The sequence below is a fragment of the Ranitomeya variabilis genome, chromosome 3, assembly GCF_051348905.1.
Source record: "Ranitomeya variabilis isolate aRanVar5 chromosome 3, aRanVar5.hap1, whole genome shotgun sequence".
NCBI classification, from domain to species: domain Eukaryota; kingdom Metazoa; phylum Chordata; class Amphibia; order Anura; family Dendrobatidae; genus Ranitomeya; species Ranitomeya variabilis.
The window spans coordinates 654,189,655-654,213,320 of NC_135234.1; the positions used below are offsets into that span (position 1 = coordinate 654,189,655).

General features: G+C 41.5%; 1 protein-coding gene across 2 annotated transcripts in view; it reads right to left on the reverse strand.

Moving 5' to 3' along the window:
• Positions 1–6,851: 6,851 nt before the first annotated feature.
• Positions 6,852–23,666, reverse strand: part of B4GALNT1 (beta-1,4-N-acetyl-galactosaminyltransferase 1) — a 245,953-nt gene continuing 229,138 nt past the window's right edge. For both annotated transcript variants that reach the window (XM_077297769.1, XM_077297770.1), the window contains exons 9-11: positions 19,757–19,897; positions 16,554–16,791; positions 6,852–8,288 (exon numbers count right to left, since the gene is read on the reverse strand). In XM_077297769.1, coding sequence (XP_077153884.1) covers positions 8,077–8,288; positions 16,554–16,791; positions 19,757–19,897 — 591 coding nt within the window. In that variant the 3' untranslated portion in view covers positions 6,852–8,076. The remainder of the gene's footprint in view (positions 8,289–16,553; positions 16,792–19,756; positions 19,898–23,666) is intronic.

Here is a 23,666-nt window from a genome sequence, read left to right on the forward strand (position 1 = left end):
CTAGCAGAGGTACAATGACAGGACTCTGAACATTTTTATTACCTTTTGTGCATTACTGCCCTTTTCCAAGATGGTGTCTTTGGTCTCATGTGCACTGTGTCTTCCTGCTATAAAACTCCACCTCAGCCTTCAGTCTGTGCTAGAGTATTCTGCCTTGTATCCATCTCCTGACTCTGGTGACTCCCTGGCAATATACTTGCTCCTGTGAACCTGTGTGGTGATCTGCTCTGAGTTCCTGCTGCATACACCAGTTTCCAGTAATCCTCCTTCATCTGCTGCTCGTGTTTACTTCCATCTGCATTTGCTGGACATGTAAGCTGTTGCTGCTCTGCAAAAACCTGAGACTATTAACAAGGCCTCCCTGGTTGAGCTAAGATATTATTTGAACTGCCTTATAAGCATATCTATCTGTGTTTGGACTAAGACAAGGACTTATTCGTGTCAAGTATCCTCAAGAATAATTGTGCTTCATAGACTTTCTGCTTGATTGCATTTTCCTCTGAAGTTTCCTATAGACTGTTAAGCTGCGTTTAATATTTACACCAAGTGTTGTGGACTTGAGTTTCTCTCTGCACCTGTTTGAATCACCGTGTGATAATATAGACTTTACCACTTAAAAAACTGTGTCCTGTAGTTGTCTTGTTCCATGCAAAGAGTCTCTTGAGTTATCCCTTATAATTATTACATACCAGCTCTGTGCAACAGCATGCAGTAATAGGGAGAGACATGCCAAGCAGGTCCAAAAGAGGTGGGGGTAAAATGTCCACAAACTGGGCCATCTTCAATAAACCGGCTCATCACCAAGGACTAGCTGGAACAGTAACAATATCAAGGAGGGAGAAGTTTAACAAGATGGTCAATGACAATCTAAGTGACCATACCTGCGTCCTTCCTGATTCTTCTGTTCCGTTTAATTACTGGGTATCCAAGCTGCATAGTTGGCCAGACCTCTCCTTATATGCCTTGGAGGTGCTGGCCTGCGCTGCTGCTAGTGTGATGTCAGAGAGTGTTTTTTCCGTGCCGCTGGGGAAATCATAACAGATACACGCACACAGTTGACTACAGAGAATGCAGACAGGCTGACTCTGATAAAATTTAACAAGGACTGGATTTTGCAACAGTATTTAAGTCCTCCAGATGACAGTATGCCAACCTAAAGTCACCCAAAACGTTATGTTTTTGCAACTGGTGATCACATCCATCCCTTCCCATACAAACCTTTTCTTCTTCTTACACGTGTTTTCAAATCCTGCTTCTGCCACATGTACCCCATGGTCCATAAGCTAAAAACAATGTTCCGTTAATTAATATTTCCTATCGGAGGCACTTGTGATGAGATCCTTCTTCCTTCATCAACCATTGTATCATGCCTCTTGGGCTAATTTTTGGAGACACTATGGATATGCCTGGTCACTGGGCACTGCAACTACTGTGCTAATAGTCCGACTCCTAGCTTCATAATTGTTTGGCCCTTCAGACCTGCCTTGCTTCCTTCATCAACTATGATACAGCCCCTTGGGCTAATTTTTGGAGACACTATGGCTGTGCCTAGACACTGGGTACTGCAACTACTGTGCTAGTAGTCCTAGCTTCATATTTGCCTGCCCTGCTTTCTTCATCAACTATGATACCGTCCCTTGGGCTAATTTTTTGAGACACTATGTCTATGCCTGGACACTGGGCACTGCAACTACTGTGCTAGTAGTCCTAACTTCATAATTGATTGGCCTTTCAGACCTGCCCTGCTTCCTTCATCAACTATGATACAGCCCCTTGGGCTAATTTTTGGAGACACTATGTCTATGCCTGCACATTGGGCAGTGGAACTACTGTGCTAGTAGTCTACTTTCATAATTGTCTGGCTCTTGAGGCCTCCTTCCTGCGTCAACCATGATACAGCCCCTAGGGCTAATGTTTTGAAGACACTATGTCTATGCCTGCACATTGGGCAGTGGCAGTGGAACAACAAGGACAGTAGTCCAAGCTTTATAATTGTGAATCCCTTGTGATGATGATGATGGATGGCTTCTTCCTGCGTTAACCATCACTCAGCCCCTAAGGGCAGATCGCTCTCCTTACACCACTTACACACTTAGCTGTCAGAAGATCGTCTCCATCATCACTCGCTCTTACGGCACTTCTGATATATCACTGGTACTGCGTAAGTGGCGTACGAGTCCCGCTCTGCTGGCAAAAAACTACAGGACTTCAAATAGTGTTTGTACATTCTAGAGAAGCAGTGGTGTAATACCACTCGTGCAGCCCCTGACCAGGTGCCCTCATGTTGTATAAATTTGTTTACAGCATAAATTTTTTTAATATTTACACCTTTTTTAGCTTTTCCTCAGCCCCCAGACCGCATTGTAGTGTCCAGCAGACAATTACTCGCATTTTCCATTGACTAACATTGGACTCGCTACTCGCACCGAATACCTGCGTGTTACAGTATACTTGGTATGAGTATAGTGAGTCCGAATACTTCACTACTCACTCATCCCTAGCTGTAAGCCATAATCATCAACATTAGCAGAAATAAACACTTGAAATAGATCACTTTGCTTGTAATTACTCTATATAATATATGAGTATAAATTAACTTTTTGATTATGTAATTTTTTTGAGAAGCACCTGTAGATAGATAAATAGATATGCGACAGATATGTGATAGATAGAGGAGATAGATAGAGAAGATAGATAGATAAATACCTTATATACTCGAGTATAAGCCGAGATTTTCAGCCCATTTTTTAGGCTAAAAGTGTCCCTCTCGGCTTATACTCGAGTCATTATTCCAGGGGGTCGGCGGTGGAGAGGGAGCTGCAGGAGTGGTGGCTGTCACATCATACTCACCTGGTCCCGGCGTGGTATCTGCACTTCCCTGCTTCTCCGATGGTCTCTAGCACCTGCAGCTCTTCCTGTTTTCAGCGGTCACGTGGTACCGCTCATTAAAGTAATTAATATGGTCGCGACTCCACTCCCATAGGCATGGAGCGTATATTCATTACTTTAATGAGCGGTACATGTGACCGCTGAACACAGGAACAAGCTGCCGGCGCGCACCGGAGACCATCGGAGAAGCAGGGACATGCAGAGAGACCACGCCAGGAGGGGGTGAGTATGACGGGGGAGGGTGAGCCATGTGATATTCACCTGTACCTGTTCCACTGCCACGCAGTGTCTTCCGCATCCTCTGGCTGTGACGATAAGGTCAGAGGGGGCGATGACGTGGCTAGTGTGCATCTTCTGCCTGAACAGTCACTGCAGAGACACGGAAGAGAGCGGCGCGTGGCGGTGGAATGGGAACAGATGAATATCGCAAGTGTCGGTGTCCTGAGCCAGCGGCAACTTCAGCACCTGGCCACCATAGCACACCAGTGTCCCTGCCTGCTCAGGCCCCCGTCACTCGGCATCCAGCGATGACAGATGAGTATGTCTTATTTTTTTTAATCGCAGCAGCAGCATATGGGGCATATTATTCTATGGAGCATCTTATGGGGCCATCAACCTTTATGGAGCATTATATGGGGCATAATATTCTAGGCAGCATCTTATGGGGCCATCAAACTTTATGGAGCAGCATATGGGGCATATTATTCTATTGAACATCTTATGGGGCAATCAACCTTTGTGCAGCATTATATTGAGCATAATATTCTATGGAGCATCTTATGGGGCAATCAACCTTTATGCAGCATTATATGGGGTATATGTTAATATGGAGCATCTTATGGGGCCCATCATGAACTGTATGGAGCATTATATGGGGCTCCTGATTCAATATGGATATTCAAAAACACTTAGCCTACTGATGTCTCAATTAATTTTACTTTTATTGGTATCTATTTTTATGTTTGAAATTTACCAGTAGCTGCTGCATTTCCCACCCTAGGCTTATACTTGAGTCAATAAATTTTCCCAGTTTTTTGTGGCAAAATTAGGGGTCTCGGCTTATACTCGAGTATATACGGTAGATAGATAGATAATAGATATTCAATAGATAGATATGGCTGTAGTTGTGTGTGAAAGATGATTATATGGGCAGCACGGTGGCGCAGTGGTTAGCACAGCAGCCTTGCAGCGCTGGTAGTCCTGGAGCGCTGGTTCAAATCCCACCAAGGACAACATCTGCAAAGAGTTTGTATGTTCTCTCCGTGTTTGCGTGCGTTTCCTCTGGGTACTCCGGTTTCCTCCCACATTCCAAAGACATACTGATAGGGAATTTAGATTGTGAGCCCCAACGGGGACAGTAATGATAATGTGTGCAACCTGTAAAGCGCTGCGGAATATGTTAGCGCTATATAAAAATAAAGATTATTATTATCTGCTGATCTGGGAGGACAATAAATGAATTGCTATAAGCGGACTGCAATGCTCTTCTGAGAAATTCTCTTAGGAAGAGAGGAGACCAAAATTGCAGAAGTGTGAGTACAGGAGCTATAGTGGGTAAAAATTACATTGAAGAGTGTTGTTTTTGGTATTGATATAGGTAAAGTAATGAAGTGCACTGCTCAAGAGATTTTTTTCTCTCCATTCAATCACGGTGGCTCAGTGGTTAGCATTGTTGTTTTGCAGCCCTGGGTCCTGGGTTCAAATCCCACCAAGAACAATATCTACAAGGAGTTTGTATGTTCTCCTCTATGCTTCCATGGGTTTCCTTCCACACTCAAAAGACATACTGATGTGGAATCTAGATTGTGAGCCCCAATGGGGACAGTGATAATAATGTCTGTAAAGTGCTGTTGGATTAATTGTGTTATATAAGTGGGAAAAATAAATAATTTCTTGAAGGTAACCTAACATGTTGAATATGGTATCTGATCTGCATGTAAGATGCTGTAGAGCAGAAGGAGTAGATCAGATTAATAGACATTTTGGTGGGAAAGTTTCAATCAACCTTATATTTTATTTTTTGAAGTTCCAAGCTTTGTAAGCATATCAATCACTGGTTGGACCGCCACTAGACTCAATATACATACAAGCACTTGGATTCTCATTGAACAAAATACAAGTTATATTGTGCTCAGCCTTTCTATACCAGGCTATCCACAGATCAGACTGTTAATGGTGAGAGGTACCCTGCACTAACTGCATAGGGCCTTGCATTTACTGTATAAATGAAAAGGGTATAGTTTACCCTATACACTGTGTTCCAAATTATTATGCAAATTGGATTTAGGTGTGATAAAGATTTAATTGTTTTGTTTTTCAAATAAACTCATGGATGGTATTGTGTCTCAGGGCTCAATGGATCACTGAAATCAATCTTAAACACATGGGATAATTAGTTTTCCAGGTGATTCTAATTAAAGGAAAACTACTTAAAAATGATGTTCCACATTATTAAGCAGGTCACAGTTTTCAAGTAACATGGGAAAGAAAAAGGATCTCTCTGCTGCTGAAAAGCATCAAATAGTGCAATGCCTTGGTGAAGGGATGAAAACATTAGAAATTTCCCGAAAACTTAAGTGTGATCATTGTACTGTTAAGAAATTTGTGGCTGTATCTGAGCACAGATGTGTTTGTGCTGATAAAGGCATAATGAGGAAGATTTCTGAAAGGCAAGTTCATCGGATTAAGAGAGCAGCTGCTAAAAAGCCATTACAAAGCAGCAAACAGATATTTGAAGCTGCTGATGCCTCTGGAGTCCCTCGAACCTCAAGGTGTAGGCTCCTTCAAAGGCTTGCTGTGGTGCATAAACCTACTATTCGGCCACCCTTAAACAGTGTTCACAAGCAGAATTGGTTGCATTGGGCCCACACATACATGAAGACTAATTTCCAAACATTCTTGTTTACTGATAAGTGTTGAGCAACCCCGGATGGTCCAGATAGATGGAGTACTGGATGGTTGCTGGATGGCCATCATGTCCCAACAAGGCTGCAACAACAGCAAGGAGGTGGAGGAGTCATGTTTTGGGCCGGAATCATGGAGAAACAGCTGGTATGCCTCTTTAAGGTTCCTGAAGGTGTGAAAATGACCTCTGCAAAGTATATAGAGTTTCTGACTGACAACTTTCCTCCATGGTATAAAAAGCAGAAATGTGCCTTCAGGAGCAAAATCATCTTCATGCATAACAATGCACCATCTCATGCTGCAAAGAATCCCTCTGAGTCATTAGCTGCTATGGGCATAAAAGGAGATAAACTCATGGTGTGGCCACCATCTTCCCCTGTCCTCAACCCTATGGAGTATCATCAAGCAAAAGATCTATGAGGGTGGGAGGCAGTTCACATCAAAACAGCAGAGCAGCTCTGGGAGGCTATTCTGACTTCATGCAAAGAAATACAAGCAGAAACTCTCCAAAAACTTACAAGTTCAATGGATGCAAGAATTGTGAAGGTGATATCAGAGAAGTGTCCTATGTTAACATGTAACTTGGCCTGTTAGGATGTTTTGGAGTTAAATAGCTTTTTGTTCAGTGAATGTGACCTCCTAATGCTGCAAATTACACAAATGAGCATTTTCAGTTCTTTAAAAAATATCAAATGTTTAGAAATTCTACTGTGCCTAATAATTTGGAACAGTGCATTTTAAGTTTTTATTCATTTTGGATATTATACTGTTATCATTGGGAGGTTTCTTCAATAAAATTCGATGTATACTCTAACGGGTGATTACTTTTATTAGACTGACTGTCATTTGCACCGACCATTTAGGAAAATCAGAGAAAAATATCATTTGCATAATAATTTGGAACATAGTGTAAGTGTTACGGCACTGGAATTTCATCATCAGTGGAAGCTATGCTGCATGTGCTGTCAATTACAGCGGTAAGGAGTTGCACAATGATTCTTTAAAGTATCCTATCCATCACACTATAATTAATTTTACAACAAATCAAACTTCACAACTTTGGCATTAAAATGATTTAATAAAAAAAATCTTAAAATAAGTTAACAATAAAAAATACAAATATCCACAGAAATATGAACAATGATAAACCTTACATCTTGCAAATAATAAAAATATATAAAATACACAACCACCTAAAAAAATGTGAATTGTCTCCCTTGTACAGTGTTGCATGAATCGTTGACTACCTCGAATGAACAAAGTTAACTATTGTAAATGAATGAACACCACTAAACTGCAAAGACTGTAGAATAATTTTGGTTACTGAGTAAAACTGCTAAAAGAAACAAAAATTCTGCCGTTATCCATTGCAATTATTAGGTTTAATATTCTACACTAGCATAGAAAATGACAAGCTTCCATGGGCGACGGCACTGCTCTACTTTCCAGCAGTTGTAATAAGAGAGGTGTATGCACGAGCGCTGCTCCCTACCTGCAAGCAGAAGTGTCAAGATTAGACTCAAGAAGTTGGGGGATTCTCTATTAAATAAATATACCGTACCTTAATATTCTCCTGCAGAACCCCCTTAAATGAGTATTCTCAAGTTGTCTCTTTAGAACAGGGGTGGGGAACCTCAGGTACGCGGGCTGTAAACATGACTTTCTCTGGACCCCAGGACCAAAGTGCTTGGGCCGGCAGCTGTGTTTTGACAGCCCTTTAATTTTTTCTTGCTCAGCGAGCACGAGCACATAGAGTTCACTACTGAATGCTGCAACTCGTGGAATAAAAGACTATGTCCTCACTCTGGCCAGTGCCAGCATGAGGACGTACTTTGTGTGTGGACTTAGCACATGATGTGCTTCTGTCCCGCAGAAGAAGACAACAGGGCAGCCACAGCGTCTCCTGAAATGTCTTTACCGCAACCCCATTATACATGTATCAATATATTTATATATCTCCATAGATATCGATATACATACATATATGTATACATAATGTTTGTGATATGAAATAAAACTTTAATTAACGTCATTTTTACTTGATGAAAGTCACATGTCCAGGTACTTGATCAGTTCTACTGTACCATCTGCTTGACTGCAGAAACTTTAAACAAAATATCCCTTAATTTTCAAGTAATATATGTGTGTTCTTCCTCCTTCCATATTTTCTCCAGAAGTATCGCTGATTTTGAACGCAGCATATAACACATATTAGGACTGGCCACTTTAATCAAGATCGCAGGCAAACTTTAAGTATTCGTCCGCCATGACTTTTCAGACTGTTCAGTTCCCCGTCATGCATTTGAGGCGATTCTTAAAGTAAAAGAGCTCATGATTAATATTTTGCCCGGGCAAAGAGTCAGGATAACGGAATTTAGAATATTCTTTGTCAGTTTTTGTCTTGGACCATGGAAAGTGTAATTTGGAGGCATGGTCAACCACAACGTCATCACAGGAGCCTACATGAAGGGAGCCGAGTCCATCTATGAAGAATTCTGGTAAGAAACAAATATAAAAATGTAAATGCATAATTAATAGGTAATAAATCAGAATATGGTTTGGGAAGGAGAGATATGACCTACAAATAGTGTCGTCAGAATAAGCTCACTGATCGATTTGACTGTTTATTCATTACACAGTCTGCTATGTACTGTGATACATAGATGGTGTTGAGGCTAAATGGTCCAAAATTTTTAATGAAACCCTATTTTAAAATGATTCAGTTAAAAATTCATACTTTTACTTAAAAAATATATATAGTTGTCCATATCCTTTAATTCCATTGCACAACAGCTCATTTTTCTGAGTCCACAAGCACTGTTGTGTCGTTCCCACTCATCTCCATGTTCTAACAATGGAACAGGTATTTGACACATGGATCCTGCATTTGTTCTACTGGGTGTGACTATGCTGTTTTACTTTTTGTTACTTTTATACGTCTTTTTGCTGATTTCTTCAAATTATTCCCAAGGAAGCTGCTCAAGTAGTGATACATATGGGGTTTAATGAACTTTCCTGTCCACACCTTTTCTAAACTTTAAAGGATTGTTCATTCATAATGTATTGATCACATATCAAAAAGACAAGTCATCAATATATCATTGGTAGTGCGACACCCAGCATGCCTACTGATCAGCTGTTACAAGCTCTGGTGGCAGCTGGAAGTAAACACATGGAACGGGCTGCACAGCACAGATCTATTGAATGTGTAGTGGTCGCTCCTGGGTCCTGCAGAACAGCTCCAATGGAAAAGAATAGAAGCTGTTCTGCAGTACTTAACTGCTGTATATTGAATGGAGCTAATACTAATAACAAAGTGTTAGTTCGCTGCTCTGGTTATTCAGTACAATTATCTAATGTACTCATTGTGAATGATAAGTGTTTAATATTTCTTGTTACTTTTGAGCCATGGAAGATCATTTCGGTGTCTCTGTATTGCAGGGTAGGAACGTATGACAACTTTGTTATGAAACGTCACCCTTTGAACTGTTCATTTTAATTTTAAAGTAATGTTAATGCTTTTTTGTGCACATACAGTACACAGCATTTATAAAGATTGTTTTTATTATTGGACATTACTATGGGATATGCTTTTATCTATGTCAGCATGTTCTCAGTTTGGGAGACTAGACTTGTCTTGATTTGTGTAAAGTCTTACAATTTGTCATGGCACCTATTGCGTCATCAAGCGTTTTGTGGGGGGGGTTTAACACAAGAGTTTATTAGCAACAAATGGACAACGAATAACACCCATTAGAGGAACTCATCACAGCCATCTTGTTAAAAACCCAAACATACATTTTTTTGACCACTGTTGAATCACTCAGACGCACAGGGTGTTTTTTTTCATTGTAGTTTCACATATCATAGTTAGATAATTACATAGGTTGAAAAAAAAAACTTAGGTCCATCAAGTTAAATATTTGTTGTTAGATTATTTATAACCCACGATTCCATTTGTCATGATAAAATTATCCAGCCGTTTTTAAAAAGCGGTCATAGTGTCTGCCATCACTACCTCCTATGGTCGGGCATTCCACAGACTGACTGCTCTAACTGTAAAGAATCCTTTCTTATTTAGCTGACAGAATCACATACTCCACCTGTAATGAAAGCCCCTGATCTTTTGTAACGTCATAAATCACGGGATCTTTGTTTTTTTAGAGACACATCAAATATTTAAATATTTGAATACAAATTAAAGCTACTTTAGATATTAGTATTACCCAGAACAGGCTTGTTATTCTTGTGTACAGCTCTCAACTGCTAAGAGACACAGTAAGAAAAATAGATTTGGACTTCCGGGAGGCGGAGCTTGTGAATGGCCGCTTTTTATCAGAGCTCCTGGACTGAGGGCGCAGAACATCTCCTTTAACGCCCGTTTCTCATATTGAGCCCAGGATAGGGACCGGACAAGGGATACCCTTTGTGGTCCCGGCTCTCCGGACTCCCCGGGAGTCATCAGGTGCAGGCAGCACCACATACCTAATAACACGCGGTGCCGCTCCTTTCTGGCAATCAGTGGCCGGATGCAGTAAAGGAACCGGAGGAGAGGGAGCGCTCTGCATGTGACAGCGTTGATCGCCGCTGAGAGGAGGAGAGCGGGAGACGCCGGTGAGAATCCGATATACCCCGGGCTGGTAAGCGGCGTCACAGTCGTGCGAGAAGACCTGCGCGGGAAGAAGGAGGTGAGCCGGCGCCATCTTGCCAAACAGCGTGCAGGATATCACTACTGCCGCACAGCGCTGGAGGGGAGAGAGAAATCAGGCAGCTACTGCCGCCGCTGTGACAGGGTGTGAGGCACAGGAGACACTCACAATACTCAGGCACTGAGGAAGTGGGAGACGATTGCAAGTCATAGTTTAGCCCTATACATTGCGAGCAATACTTCCTTGGAGACCCACTGGAGGACATAATGCCAGTATAGGAGAAGGAGAGTAGCATCTTTGATCCTAGATAATCATAACACCGGCGGGGGTGTGAAGTGTGGGGAGAGACATTTCTACGAACTTACAGAAAGCACACCTGGTATTGGTTACAGTCTGCTGGGATCTTTGCACAACTTCACTGCTGGGGCTCTGTACTGGCTCAAGCCACAGCTTTATATTGTCTGAAGTGTATATACCACATCTTTGTGAGAGGCACCTTTAACTCTTCTGGTATAATTCATGCAAAGTCATGAGTGAAAGCCCACTCAGGGCAATAATCTAAAAGATATCCAAATTCGTCCCCGGATGTAATTGCTACGCATAACGACACCACTGACAACTTTACTAACTACCTTAGGCATCCATCTCATCATGGACAAATTTGTGGGTAAAAATGCCAAGTCTGGCAGAAGCTCCACACGTAACCAAGCAGGCGCATCGCCTTTGTCACAAAAAGACGATATCAATATAGAAAACCCACAGTCCATTGCAACTGCTATCATAGAACGGCTGATGCCTGAGATAGACAATCGCTTGGCAGCTTTTCAAACTTCATTGGACACAATACTTTCACAAGTTAACTCCCAGGGCGCACGCATAGCAGAAGTGGAACAAAGAATTTCAGACCTGGAGGACTCTACCACGACCCTCAAAGACAAATTAGATAACAAAGAAAAGGTTATTTCAGATCTTCTGGACAAAGTAGATGACCTTGAAAATAGGTCTCGCCGTAATAATCTGAGACTTATAGGCCTCCCAGAGTCTATCCCTCCCTCGGAGCTAGTCAAAATTACATCTGAGTGGCTGCCTAAAGCTCTTGGGGTGCTACCAGCTTCGGGTGTAATGGCTGTTGAGAGAGCACACAGGTTGGGACCCCCGAGGGGAGGAGAGGGTGATAGACCACGTCCAGTCATCTTTAAAATCCTGGATTTCCAAGATAAAACTCGCATCTTGGCAGCATTTAGGAAACAACGCACCTTGCTGTTTGAGAACCACAAACTACTTTTGTTCCAAGATTACTCGGCCGCAATGGCGACCAAACGTAAAGCTTTCAACCCTGCTTGTAAAATCTTGGTGGATAAAAACATTCGCTTTAGCCTGCAATATCCCTCGATTCTGCGCTTTGTCATGGAGGGTAAAAATCGGTCCTTTAGTGACCCAGAAAAGGCTCTGGAATTTCTTCAGGATACACCCCGGGCTCATTCTAACTCTGACAAACCCTGAATAGGAAGAGCTGCTCTAATTTGTCATTATTAAGTGATGTCGTGTTTATGCCATTACTCTTTTGCCCTCAGACGGCATGTTTATTTTCTATGTTATGCTCACTCTTAGGTTGAGTGTCTCTGTTATAGTTATAAAGTTTATTTGGGGGGGGGAGTTGGGAGGGGGGGAGGGACTTTGCTTGCGTATACTTAATTCTCAGGTTCTGGGAGGTCTCGCGCTCACTCGCTGGGATGGGTGGGGATCTCACTTACAGCTTCTGCAGGTGGGTCTGGTGGTCACCCGAAAGGGGATAGGTTAATGACAGACCAAGCAGGCACTAAAGATACCACTATCCGCTCCTTACAATGGTGCTCATGGAATGTCAATGGTCTGAACTCCCCAGTTAAGAGGAAAAAGGTCCTAAATTATTTACAAAAACAAAAATTCCACATCATTTTTCTCCAAGAAACACATTGGATCAGGGGTAACCACCCCTCTCTATTAAGTAGGAAATACACACTTTGTGCCGAGGCTTCATATACAAAAAAACAACGAGGAGTAGCTATATTGATATACAATGGCCTCAATTATGAGATACTTGATACCTTAGAAGACCCTCTGGGCAAATTTCTTCTGGTTAAAATTATAATTGAGGGAATGTGTTTTAGTTTGGTCAATATTTATGCCCCAAACACACCTGAGGTTCAGTTTCAGGTTAAACTGAGAGAGAGGTTGGCAGGGTGGGATACATCAAGGGTGATCATGGGAGGCGACTTTAACGAGGTAGCAGACATCTCCATGGATAGATCCAACCCTAAAGATACCTATCGACCGGTGCAGGGGAGCAGTATTCAATCATTAATAGACCACTTTGATTTGATTGACATATGGAGACTGCAACACCCCTTGGAGAGGGACTATTCTCACTATTCCCACGTACATGATTCACACGCCAGGATAGATTGCTGGTTATTACATGAGTCATTGGTGCCCCTAGTAACACAGTCTAATATACAAACTATTCATATTTCAGATCATGCCCCGGTGACGTTCCAATCTAAACTAACATTTCCAGTTCATCAGGAGAGGAGGTGGCGCTTCCCTTCTTACCTATACCAATCAGATGATTTTAAAAAATATTTGCAGATGTCTTGGGGAGAATATAAAAACAATAATCAAATCCACTGTGATGACGCACACTTGTTTTGGATGGCCTCTAAGGCCGTGCTGAGGGGTAAAATTATCTCTTATGTCAGTCATAAAAGAAAAGAAATTATGAAAAGAGCAATGGAAACACAAAAATTAGTTACCCAAGCTTACAAAGATTTTAAACTGAATAATTCCCCACTGACAAAAGAAAAATTTTTGAAGGCAAAGGAGGAGGCGGACACTCTGGCCCATGAGATGGCTATGTTCAACTTGGACTATCAAAAACAAAAATATTTTAAATGGGGTAACAAACCGGGGAAATTGCTAGCGTCTCTTACAAGGCCATACAGGAAAGCAACGAAAATATGTAAAATACAACAACGCAATGGTCGTACCTTAACTAATAATGAAGAGATAGTGGATGAATTCCGTTCCTTTTTCGGCGAGTTATATAAATCAGAGGTGGGAGAAGGAGGAGGGAGTGGGGATTTCCTTAAAAGCCACCTTGCCCCGGCGCTCACGGTAGAAGAGAGAGAAACCATCAACTCCCCTATTACACCCTCAGAAATTTTACAGACTTTGACTAAACTTAAACTTTCTAAAGCACCAGGCCCAGACGGGTTCTGCAATGAACATTATAAGATCCTAGGAACACATATAGCTACCCATTTGAGCGAGTTATTTAATAATATAGTTGAATCGGGCCACTTACCAGACCGGTTCAACGAGGCGGTGGTTATTGTTCTCCCAAAACCAGGTAAAGACCACACTCGGGTTGAAGGATATAGACCTATCTCGTTATTAAATTCGGATTTTAAAATTTTTACAAAAATCCTGGCAGATAGACTACAGAAAATAATTCCAAATTTGATCTCGCCACAACAGACTGGATTCATCCACGGAAAATCCATCACATACAACATTAGGACAGCTTTAAGTGTCATATCTTATAGCAGAGCACACAAACGGATGAAAACCATAGTGGTCAGCCTTGACGCTGACAAGGCGTTCGATAGGGTAGCATGGGATTATCTATACGATCTGCTATTATTCCGAGAGTTTGGTCCATGGTTTTGTGAAGCTGTCAAATCAATTTACAGGCACCCACTATCCAGGATGTCTGTGAACAATGTTCTATCTAGTCCCTTTGAGATTCAGCGGGGAACACGCCAGGGCTGCCCTTTGTCCCCACTCTTATTTGATATAGCATTAGACCCCCTTTTAAAAACACTACAGAACGAGGCAGCTTTTGAGGGGGTGAAGGTGGGAGCTACATCTATAAAGATCTCGGCCTTTGCTGATGATGTTCTTTTATTTATTGCTAACCCAGGAAAAGCAATCCCGGTCATTATGCAAATATTGGAGAATTTTGGTAGATGCTCTGGGTTTAAGGTTAATCATAGTAAATCTGAGGCCCTGGCGGTTTTTAGATCCGGGAGGTTGGATGACCCCTTATTCCCATTCCACTGGTGCCAGGATTCTATCAAATACTTGGGGATACGACTGCCTGCAGACCCATCTATTTTATATAGAGCTAATTACAAACCATTAATCTCCTCCATAGTTGACCTTCTCCATTCATGGAAACAGTTCACACTGTCGTTCTCTGGTAGATGCCACTTAATTAAAATGGTAGTATTTCCTAAATTGTTATACACCTTTCAGACGCTGCCCCTTCTCCTGACTAGATCAGACCTGGACTTTTTAAACTTAAACTTTCGTAAATTCATTTGGGGAGTTGGAGGTAGATCACGAATAAGTCTTGCAAGACTGCAGGCAACGAGATTAGAAGGTGGAGTAAATTTTCCTGACTTGGGAAGATATAATTTAGCGGCCAATTTTAGATATGCAATTGATTGGATTAGGGGTGTCTCCCACTTTGCAAATGTTGAACTAGAGCAACAATTCTTCCCACATATCTCTTTACCGGCCTTGTTACACCTAAATGGGGAAGATCTCCCAACGGGAATACATGAACACCCATCATTATGGCAGACGCTGCAAACTTGGAAACAATGTAGGAAAATTTGTAATTTAAAGCATGGTCTGTCCCCCTTTCAGTCCTTTTTGGGAAACCCGGGGTTTTTGAGGGGCTCCGCACCTTCTTTTTATAAGCTTTTGGCTTCCCAAGGTTGTAGTCAGGCAGTGGATCTCTTAGATCCTAATTTCTCTATATTATCCATTGAATTGGCGTCACAACGATTCCCACTATTTAGTAATAGACCATTCTTATTTCTCCAGGCACGCAGTTTAGTACAGAAATGTCAGTCGGGGGGAATGGGGGGGGTGGAGGGGAGTATTAATCTAGATGGGTTTATTCGAAATGCAAAATCCAACCCGGCTTCTATAAGCAACATTTACTCATTATTACGTAGAAGGTGGGTGGGGGAAGGGAAAACTACAGGAGTGGCGAAATGGCTGAGGGACATGCCATGTTTGAAGGTGGGAGATCTCTTTGAGGCTACTATGTCACAGAGAAAGATTCTGCCATACAGCAGTTACACGGACATGGCACTTTTAATACTTCACAGAGCCTACATTACACCCTGCATGCAATCTAAAATGTCCCCCTCCACCGTCTTTTTGTGTTCGAAATGCAAGTCTCGTAACACTGACATTTACCATCACTTGTGGGGTTGCCCGCAAATTCTGGAACTATGGAGAGAGGTACACAAAGAATTACAGAATATTTGTAAAGTAAATTTCACGCTTACTCCACAATGGGCCATATTTAATATCCTAGACGAGTCATCTCACAAACTGCCCAAACACATTAAGGCAACACTTATAATTTGGGCTTCGGCGACTAGGAAGAGCATTTTACACCAGTGGCTGAGCCCTTTAGTCCCTTCACTTCCTTTCATTCGCACTAAACTTCAGTTTATATTCAGAATGGAATGGTTGGACGCACTGACTAATAGAGAAAAGCAAGTGGGTAAATTCTTTTCTACGTGGGCTACTTTTATTCCTTCGCTCCCTCTAGAAACTAGGGAGAAACTGAGAGCACATTTTGAAAACACCCAATGGTACTTATTACAGAGGATAGGTGGTAACTCACCAGTTTAGTGATACACTTCTTGGTTATGCGCAAGCAAAGTTCGGGGGTCTCTAATTTGGATTTTGTAGGGGGGGGGGGAGAGATGTTGCAGTTATATTGTTATTTAACTCTGTCATATTATTGCACTACTATTGGATTGGTATGATTTGTACTGTCTTGAAAAATCTAATAAACAGTTTGGAAAAAAAAAAGAAAAATAGATTTCTGTAAGAACCTGTTAACCTTAACAGGCTGTATTCCTTACACACTCTCAGGTTACCCTGACTTGTATATAGGGGACATGTAAAAAACCTGTCTATCCACTCAGTGACTGGCAGTGTGCTTAGACCACCTGTAGGATCCATCATAATGGACAGTAATTAGACAGTAGAAACGAGGCACAAAAATCCATAATATGTCAATATGAAGATTTCAACACTTACCTAAGTGACCAACTCTAGACAACCGAGGGTCAAAACCAGCTTTTAAAATCTTGTCTGTCCGTGCTAGGAAGAAGTTGACTACACCATCTGACACCACACAGTTGGGAAATCCCTCAATGACATGATGATAACCCTGATGGGTCCTAAGACAGTCTCCATCCTTGTCTCCTGGTAGAACACTGATTGTTTGCCGGTATGTGGTGTAATATCCTGTGATTTCTCTTACAGCACCACCTACCTAAATATGAACATACATAATGTTTTAATAATAGAAGAGAAACAGAAATTCCTTTTTTTATAAAGATCATTTAGTGATTACAAGCCAAATGCAAATGAAGATTACTTATACCCTATGAAAGAAAAAATTGAACAGCACAATACAAGGAATAGAATCATGCACTGACAGTAAAGGGCTCCTTGGTATGATATGATATATCTGACTAGCCCAACATGTCATAACCTACCTGAGTATACTACTATACTTGGTACAACTCATTTTGTTGTTTTACAATTTATGCTGTTTTTTTCGCAATTATCCCTGAGGAAGCTTCTCTTAGTAATACACAAGGGGTCTCTAGCCTACAATATTTGGAGCTTTTCAGTCCACCCTCACATGTTGATACATAATACACAGATTTACAAATTACAAACACATATACATAGTACACACATGCATGTATGAAATATGTAGATACACTTAAAATATAAATAAATTCATGGACAATTATGTGATCAATTTACCACGTTTACAGTTACAGCAGCCATAAGTATTTTATGTAAAGTTCACTTTATGGGGTCTTTTTTTTTCTGTTTTCGCAAGATCAGCTGTAGTTTTGCTAAGGCCTTCTTTTTAACTTACAAATATGGAAGCTTTACATTCACATTAATTTTTGCTTGTTTGTGTGAAAAAAATGCACCATTTTTTTCGATGCTACTTTCCAACCACCATAGATAATGTGTTCAATGTATTGTACGGGTTGCTATAAGTAAAGGGATACTAATTATGTCTCTGTCATTTACCGGCGTGTGTCATTTATTTAAAAAATATGTATTACAAAAATTGTGATCATGAATTGTTTTTGGACCATTTTTTTTGTCACTTATGGAAAAGCAAGTCTCTGACTGGTGAGTTTTAGGTTTTTTTCACCACAATGTACAGGTAGGTAGAGATGTACAGATATATAGAGATGTACCTCTATTTACCAGTACAATATTCCTGAAAAGAAGAATACCAATTGGATTTTATATACAAACGCATTTTCTTTTAACAGTGAGCCACAGGCTGCATTAAGTAATGTTTTTATCCTTCCATGCTACAAGTTTTGAGTTTGAGTCCTGGGTAAGACCACCTTTAAGAAAATTCATATACTTAAATATAGAGTAATGTATAGAGCACAGTCAGATGCTGAGGGGAGAGACCTTCCCCCAATGTACAGTGTTGTCAAAGTAGAAAGATGGTGAAAAACACACAGCAGTGGCACAGACCACTTGGGTCACCCTCACCCACAAGCCCCTGCCCAGCTGCACAGGCAGTATGCCTTCCTCTAAATACACTCACATTGATTTTTATCTCAGTACTGCAATATTGAAATAAAGCAGGAGGGGAACACAAACAGAAGAGTCCGCTATGCCAGAACTATATATAGGTCCTTTTCAGTCCAATAGCTCATCTTCATGTACAATTCAAGCTGACTCAGAGGTGAAAGTGGCTCCCTTACATTTTGGGCCCCTATGCAGCTGCACTAATGGTATGTCTGGCAATATAATACTGTAAAATGAGAGATCATCTTAGACTTGTTTTCCCCCAGTCTACCACTAGATGTCGCTAAAGCAGCATTACTGGAAGTGAACCTTGTAGGGATTCTCTGAACTCTAGAACTGGATCCCATGGATAACCTAATAATGTGCATTCAGTGGGGTACAAACCTCTGGTGGCCCCACTAATCCGCAGAAAGGAAGAAAGAACTGACCACAGACTCCACGTTGTCCAAATAATGTCTACGTAAGTGTGTCTGGCACTGCAGCTGCTCAGCCCATTCACGGGAATGGTGTTGAGCAGTGCGGTGTTGGACCCGACACTGATGGAGCTGCATCCTTCTGGAAAGTCCCTTCTAACTGCTGAACCATACAAGATATGGTCATTGTGTGCTTGATTATATGACCTGTCACGTCTGGCTTTATAATAACTTAATATGGGATGCTCTAGGAAAGGGGTGCACAAACTTTTTTGGTCCAAGTGCCACATTGTCATAGTGAGCAATCCGAGTACCACACAAAATATTAATAGGGTACTACTTTCTGTAGCATACTGAAAGTATATACCATAAATTAACAATAGGTACAAATTGTGCTTACAGGACTTTTACCTTCGAGAGCATTGGATGCAAAAAAGCAATTGAAAATAGAACCATAAGATTAAATTGGTTCCAATGCAATCCGATTTTTTAATCCTCATGGTAAGTTTTTTGACGAGGATTTAGAAATAGACTTTGCTCTTAAATTCACATCAATTACTCTTTGAATAAACTGATTATAATGGGAAAAGCTCCTTAAGTGCACACAGTGCTGTTTTTCTTCACATTATTTTGAACATTTCCTAGTAAAACTAAGATGACGCTTATTCAAAGAGTGTTTGAAACCATTTTTTATGTGGATCTGCAGTAACATTCTCTTTTAAATCCTCATTAAAAAACCTGTATAAACAGGTCCTAAAGCCTGAAGGGGAAGAGGTGATGCCTGCACATGGCTCTCTACAATAGATCATGGGTTTCTTGCTTACAGCCTAATGTTTCCAAACAGACAAGGCCACCTGTCTGATTCACATATTCCTTTCTGGAGTCCCAAATGGGTTGAGAGACCCCATTCTCTTGATGTATGAGGCCTCCAGAGATGTCTACACAGGGCATCGTTAGTACTAGCCAGTCCCTGCTCATGAGCTGCCGGCTAGTACCTCTCTGTGTGTGGCTGGCCACATAATGTTAACCTGTCAGACACACATTTTTCTGTCCATATGGTTGGTTTGCCGCACAGAATGGCAACATGGGCCGCATGTGGCCCCAGGGTCGCAGGTTGTACACCCCAGCTCAAGGAGGTGCCTGTTTACATTGTAACAGTCTACCTGCATTCAGAAACCTATGAGATCTATAAATGTAGCAGGTCATTAAATTCTATGTCACACAGCAGATTGTCATAAATGAACTCACCAGATCCAAGCTCGTCTTCTCTAGAACATCCACCAGTTTTTCAATCTTAGTTTGAGGACAAAAGATAAAATCATCATCGACCCATAAGACGTATTTTGTGGACACCTGGGAGATGGCGAGGTTTCTACCAGCAAACCATCCCTGTAAAAGATGTAATTAATTGTTATAAACTTTTCTACAACATAATGAGAGACATGTGACTGATTGTTAATGAGAGTAATAACCAAAACCTCAGAGTAAAGCATAGATATTTGTAATGCTGTATGCTGTCTGCGAGAATGAATCCCTTGGCAGTTTCCCTTTAAATGATGGCCGAACTCACAGTAAAGTCTGTTTTCCTGTTTTTCTAATGACTTAGTGACTGACAGCTTTCCAAGTATACGAACTCGTAGCTGCTGATACACAAAAGGTAAAAATTGTCTGATATGGGCAATAACTATTTCAGCGGACCATTGCTGGGAAATGATATGATCAATCGCACTGGTCAACAGACGACTACTGTCTGCCAAAGACGTGATCCATCAGGGTGGACAAGTGTATGACCTGATTAGCTAATCAATTGCCACAGAGTTGGAAAGAAAACTAAATATCCTGCCGTTTTTTTTGTTTTTTGTTTTTTTCTTAACTGTGTCCATCATCTGCGAAATTAGCCTGGTACACCGATGAGCAAATGAACGTCTGGTCTGGATGATCATAGTCTATGTATGGGAATATTCAGACGTCCGAGGAAATCGGTCCAGGTTTGAACTGCAATGCATGGACTGGCAGTGGGTCTCCCGACCGGAGCGCGACAGCTTCATATATTTCTATAAGACTGCCACGCTTGGGCCAGGAAAGCTACGAGAAGTCCGTATATTACAGTCCGATCTCAAACCGCTGTGCACCGCTGAATGTGCCACATGTCTGTATATTGCCCTCCTTGCCAGAAAAATGGTGTGGAGGAGACAATCAAGACCCAGGATCCCACTGTGAGCTTGGGCAGCTTCTAATCATAGAAAACATTTAATTTCACTTCTGGAGTGGCATCACTAATAAATGTTTCCTGCCCTAGTCTTATACTTACAAGTTGCCATATGTTATTATTCCTGGCGCCACTCTGATCCTGTTCCGCGATCTTGTGACCACAGCTTCTGACTGACCGATGTCAGAGATTACGGTCACAAGCTCTCAATGTCAGTCTTTGGGAGCCGCGTTCTGGCCCCTTCTGGTTCTCATAAACTTACACTGAGTAGTGAGTAGCAAACACTGGAGCGATCCAGCAGGTCACAACTTACAGAAGATGACCGGAGCGGCGCCGATAACAGATGAAGACTGTGGCTGGTATGTATTCTACTACAAGTAGGCAACATGCATTTGTGATACCACTCCGGAGGTGAAAAAAAGAAAGCCGGAGTGGTGCTTTAATGCTGTTTTATGCTATGCTGGTCTGAGACAGGAATCCCAGTCCATTTTCCAGCTTATCACACATCCATCCTTTTTTCCCACAAACAGCAGTCACGCTGAAAATAAAATAAGGTTGTGTGAACGTAGCCCAATGATCGGAATTCAGATAATGGCATAAAAATAACCAAGCAAATGTAAAAATAATGTATATAAGTGAAAGACATGATACTGCTGCACAGGAAGTTAGACAGGACAAAGAATGAAAACAAAGATACCCCTATATTCCAGAGATACAGCAGAGAGAATTTTAATACAGGGGTCATTCTTGCATAATTTGGGCCAAGAAACTATATATCATAACTTGCACTATATTTATTGTGTTTTGGGCAATTTTTAAGACTTGTCCAATATGTGGGAAGGGGATGGAGGGAGAGGGAATAGCCTCGTTGATAAAGGCTATTGTTTTTCGGAAAAGTGGTGTCGCTAAGGTTAGTAATATTCTCTCGTCTGAGAAAATCAGTCCAATTATGCTAATCACACTCTGATCAGAGTTTGATAACAGTGTAATCATAGTGTGATTGAATTTTCTTGGGTGAGGAGAAGATGGGAAAAAAATTCTATAACGTCTCCGTTCTTGTCAGTCCATGGAAATGCATGCATGCTGCGATTTTTTTTCCTCAGACAGACTATGTCTTAGAAAAATAAAATATGACATTATGCATGGCTCCATAGAATAACATTAATCCAAGTGCTATCTGATGTTTTGTGGCATAGCACTCGGACCGAAAATACAGTCGTCTGAGTGTGTGTGTTTTTATACGATCTGACTATGGGTTTGTAATGGGGGTGTCTTATTGATGCCTCTACATTACTAACCTCGGTGCTTGATGTCACCTGACAATAGAAATGTGACATCATTCCCCCCAACTATCACACCGCTTGCCACCGCTACAGGCCAAGTGGGAAGAGCAACGCTAAGAGCCCAAGTTGGCACATCTTAGAGATGCGCCTTTTCTGTGGCGGCTGAGAGCTGATGTTTTTAGCCTGGGGGAACAAGTATCCATGGTCCCTTCCTAGGCTGTTAATATCAGCCCGCAGCTGTCTGCATAGCCTTTGCTGGTTATTAATTATAGGGGAACCTATATCATTTTTTGGGGGGGTCCCCCATATTAATAGCCAGTAAAGGCTAAGTATACAGTTGTGAGCTGATATTAATAGCTCCATGGGTATTACCCCCTTCCCAGGCTGTAAACATAGGCCCCCAGCCATCGGTTTTCCCTGTGCTGGTTACGAAAATTACGTGGGAGCCATTTTTTTCGGAAAAATTATTTTATTAATTACCGTAAATACATGTACAGTAAACTGTCCACACACTGTACTAATTTTATATGTCACTGACATCAGTATATCTTCCTATTCTATGTTTACTGTATGTAATCCATCTATTATATCCTGTCAGCTTCTGCTGTGATTTTACACTACGTGGCTGTTGAATTGACGGATTTTCATCTATTTATCTATCTATCTATCTATCTATTTATCTATCTATCTATGTTATATATATATATTGTGATGCATTGACCCCTGTTACAGCTAGGGGGTGCTGTATGTTCTCCTCAGAATACGCATGGAGGTGTATTGAGGCCATAGGAGTGCATGGCAGTCACAGGCATAACTGTGATGGTGAGACAGTGACCGGCATTATTGTAAATGGTCGGTATGTGTTGCAGAGGAGATCCTCTGCACTGTAAGCCAGTAGTGTTGTTGTTTTGGGACCTGTAGTCCCACAAGTGTTTGTGTAGTTGTAAAGGGAGAATTACGGGGTTAGTCGGAGAGTTGGGCTGGTCTAGCTAACCACACACACCTCCCACCTGTGGGAGTGGCTACTGTGATATAATGTGACTGAGGTCTGGTCACATGGGTGGAGTGTAAGGTCCTGGATGGCCTGTATGTTGGAATGTCCTGTGAGTAGGACTGGATTCCTGAAAAGCACATGGAGAGGCCATGGATCTGAAAGTCTGTGTGTTGGGAGGTCCTGTGTGTGGACCGGATCCCTGAATAGCACACGGAGAGACCGTGGACCTGGATGGCCATGTACTATGAATTATATGTGTGTGATGTGTAACATGGCGGTTTATGATACCTAAATAAATCACATGGACTGTCTAATGGAGAAAATGGTGCCTGTGTGACTAAATCCCGTTGCTAAGCGAGTGTCCCCCAACACATGCAGTAAGTGCTATCTTACAATATACATATATATATGTGTTTGTCACTGACATCTATACATCTATGTATTCTATGTGTATATCTATTCTATCTGTTCTATTCTAACCTGTCAGTGTGATTTTACTGTACACGGCACATGAATTGCCAATTTATAAAAGGTAAAGCACTTGCATGGTCCGAGTGCTATGCAATTTTTTTCTTGCACCCATAGGGTTGCATTGGCGAGTCTCGGTGACAATCGCAGCATGCTGTGATTTTACACGCACGCCGAATACGGCTGAGAAAATAAACTCTGATG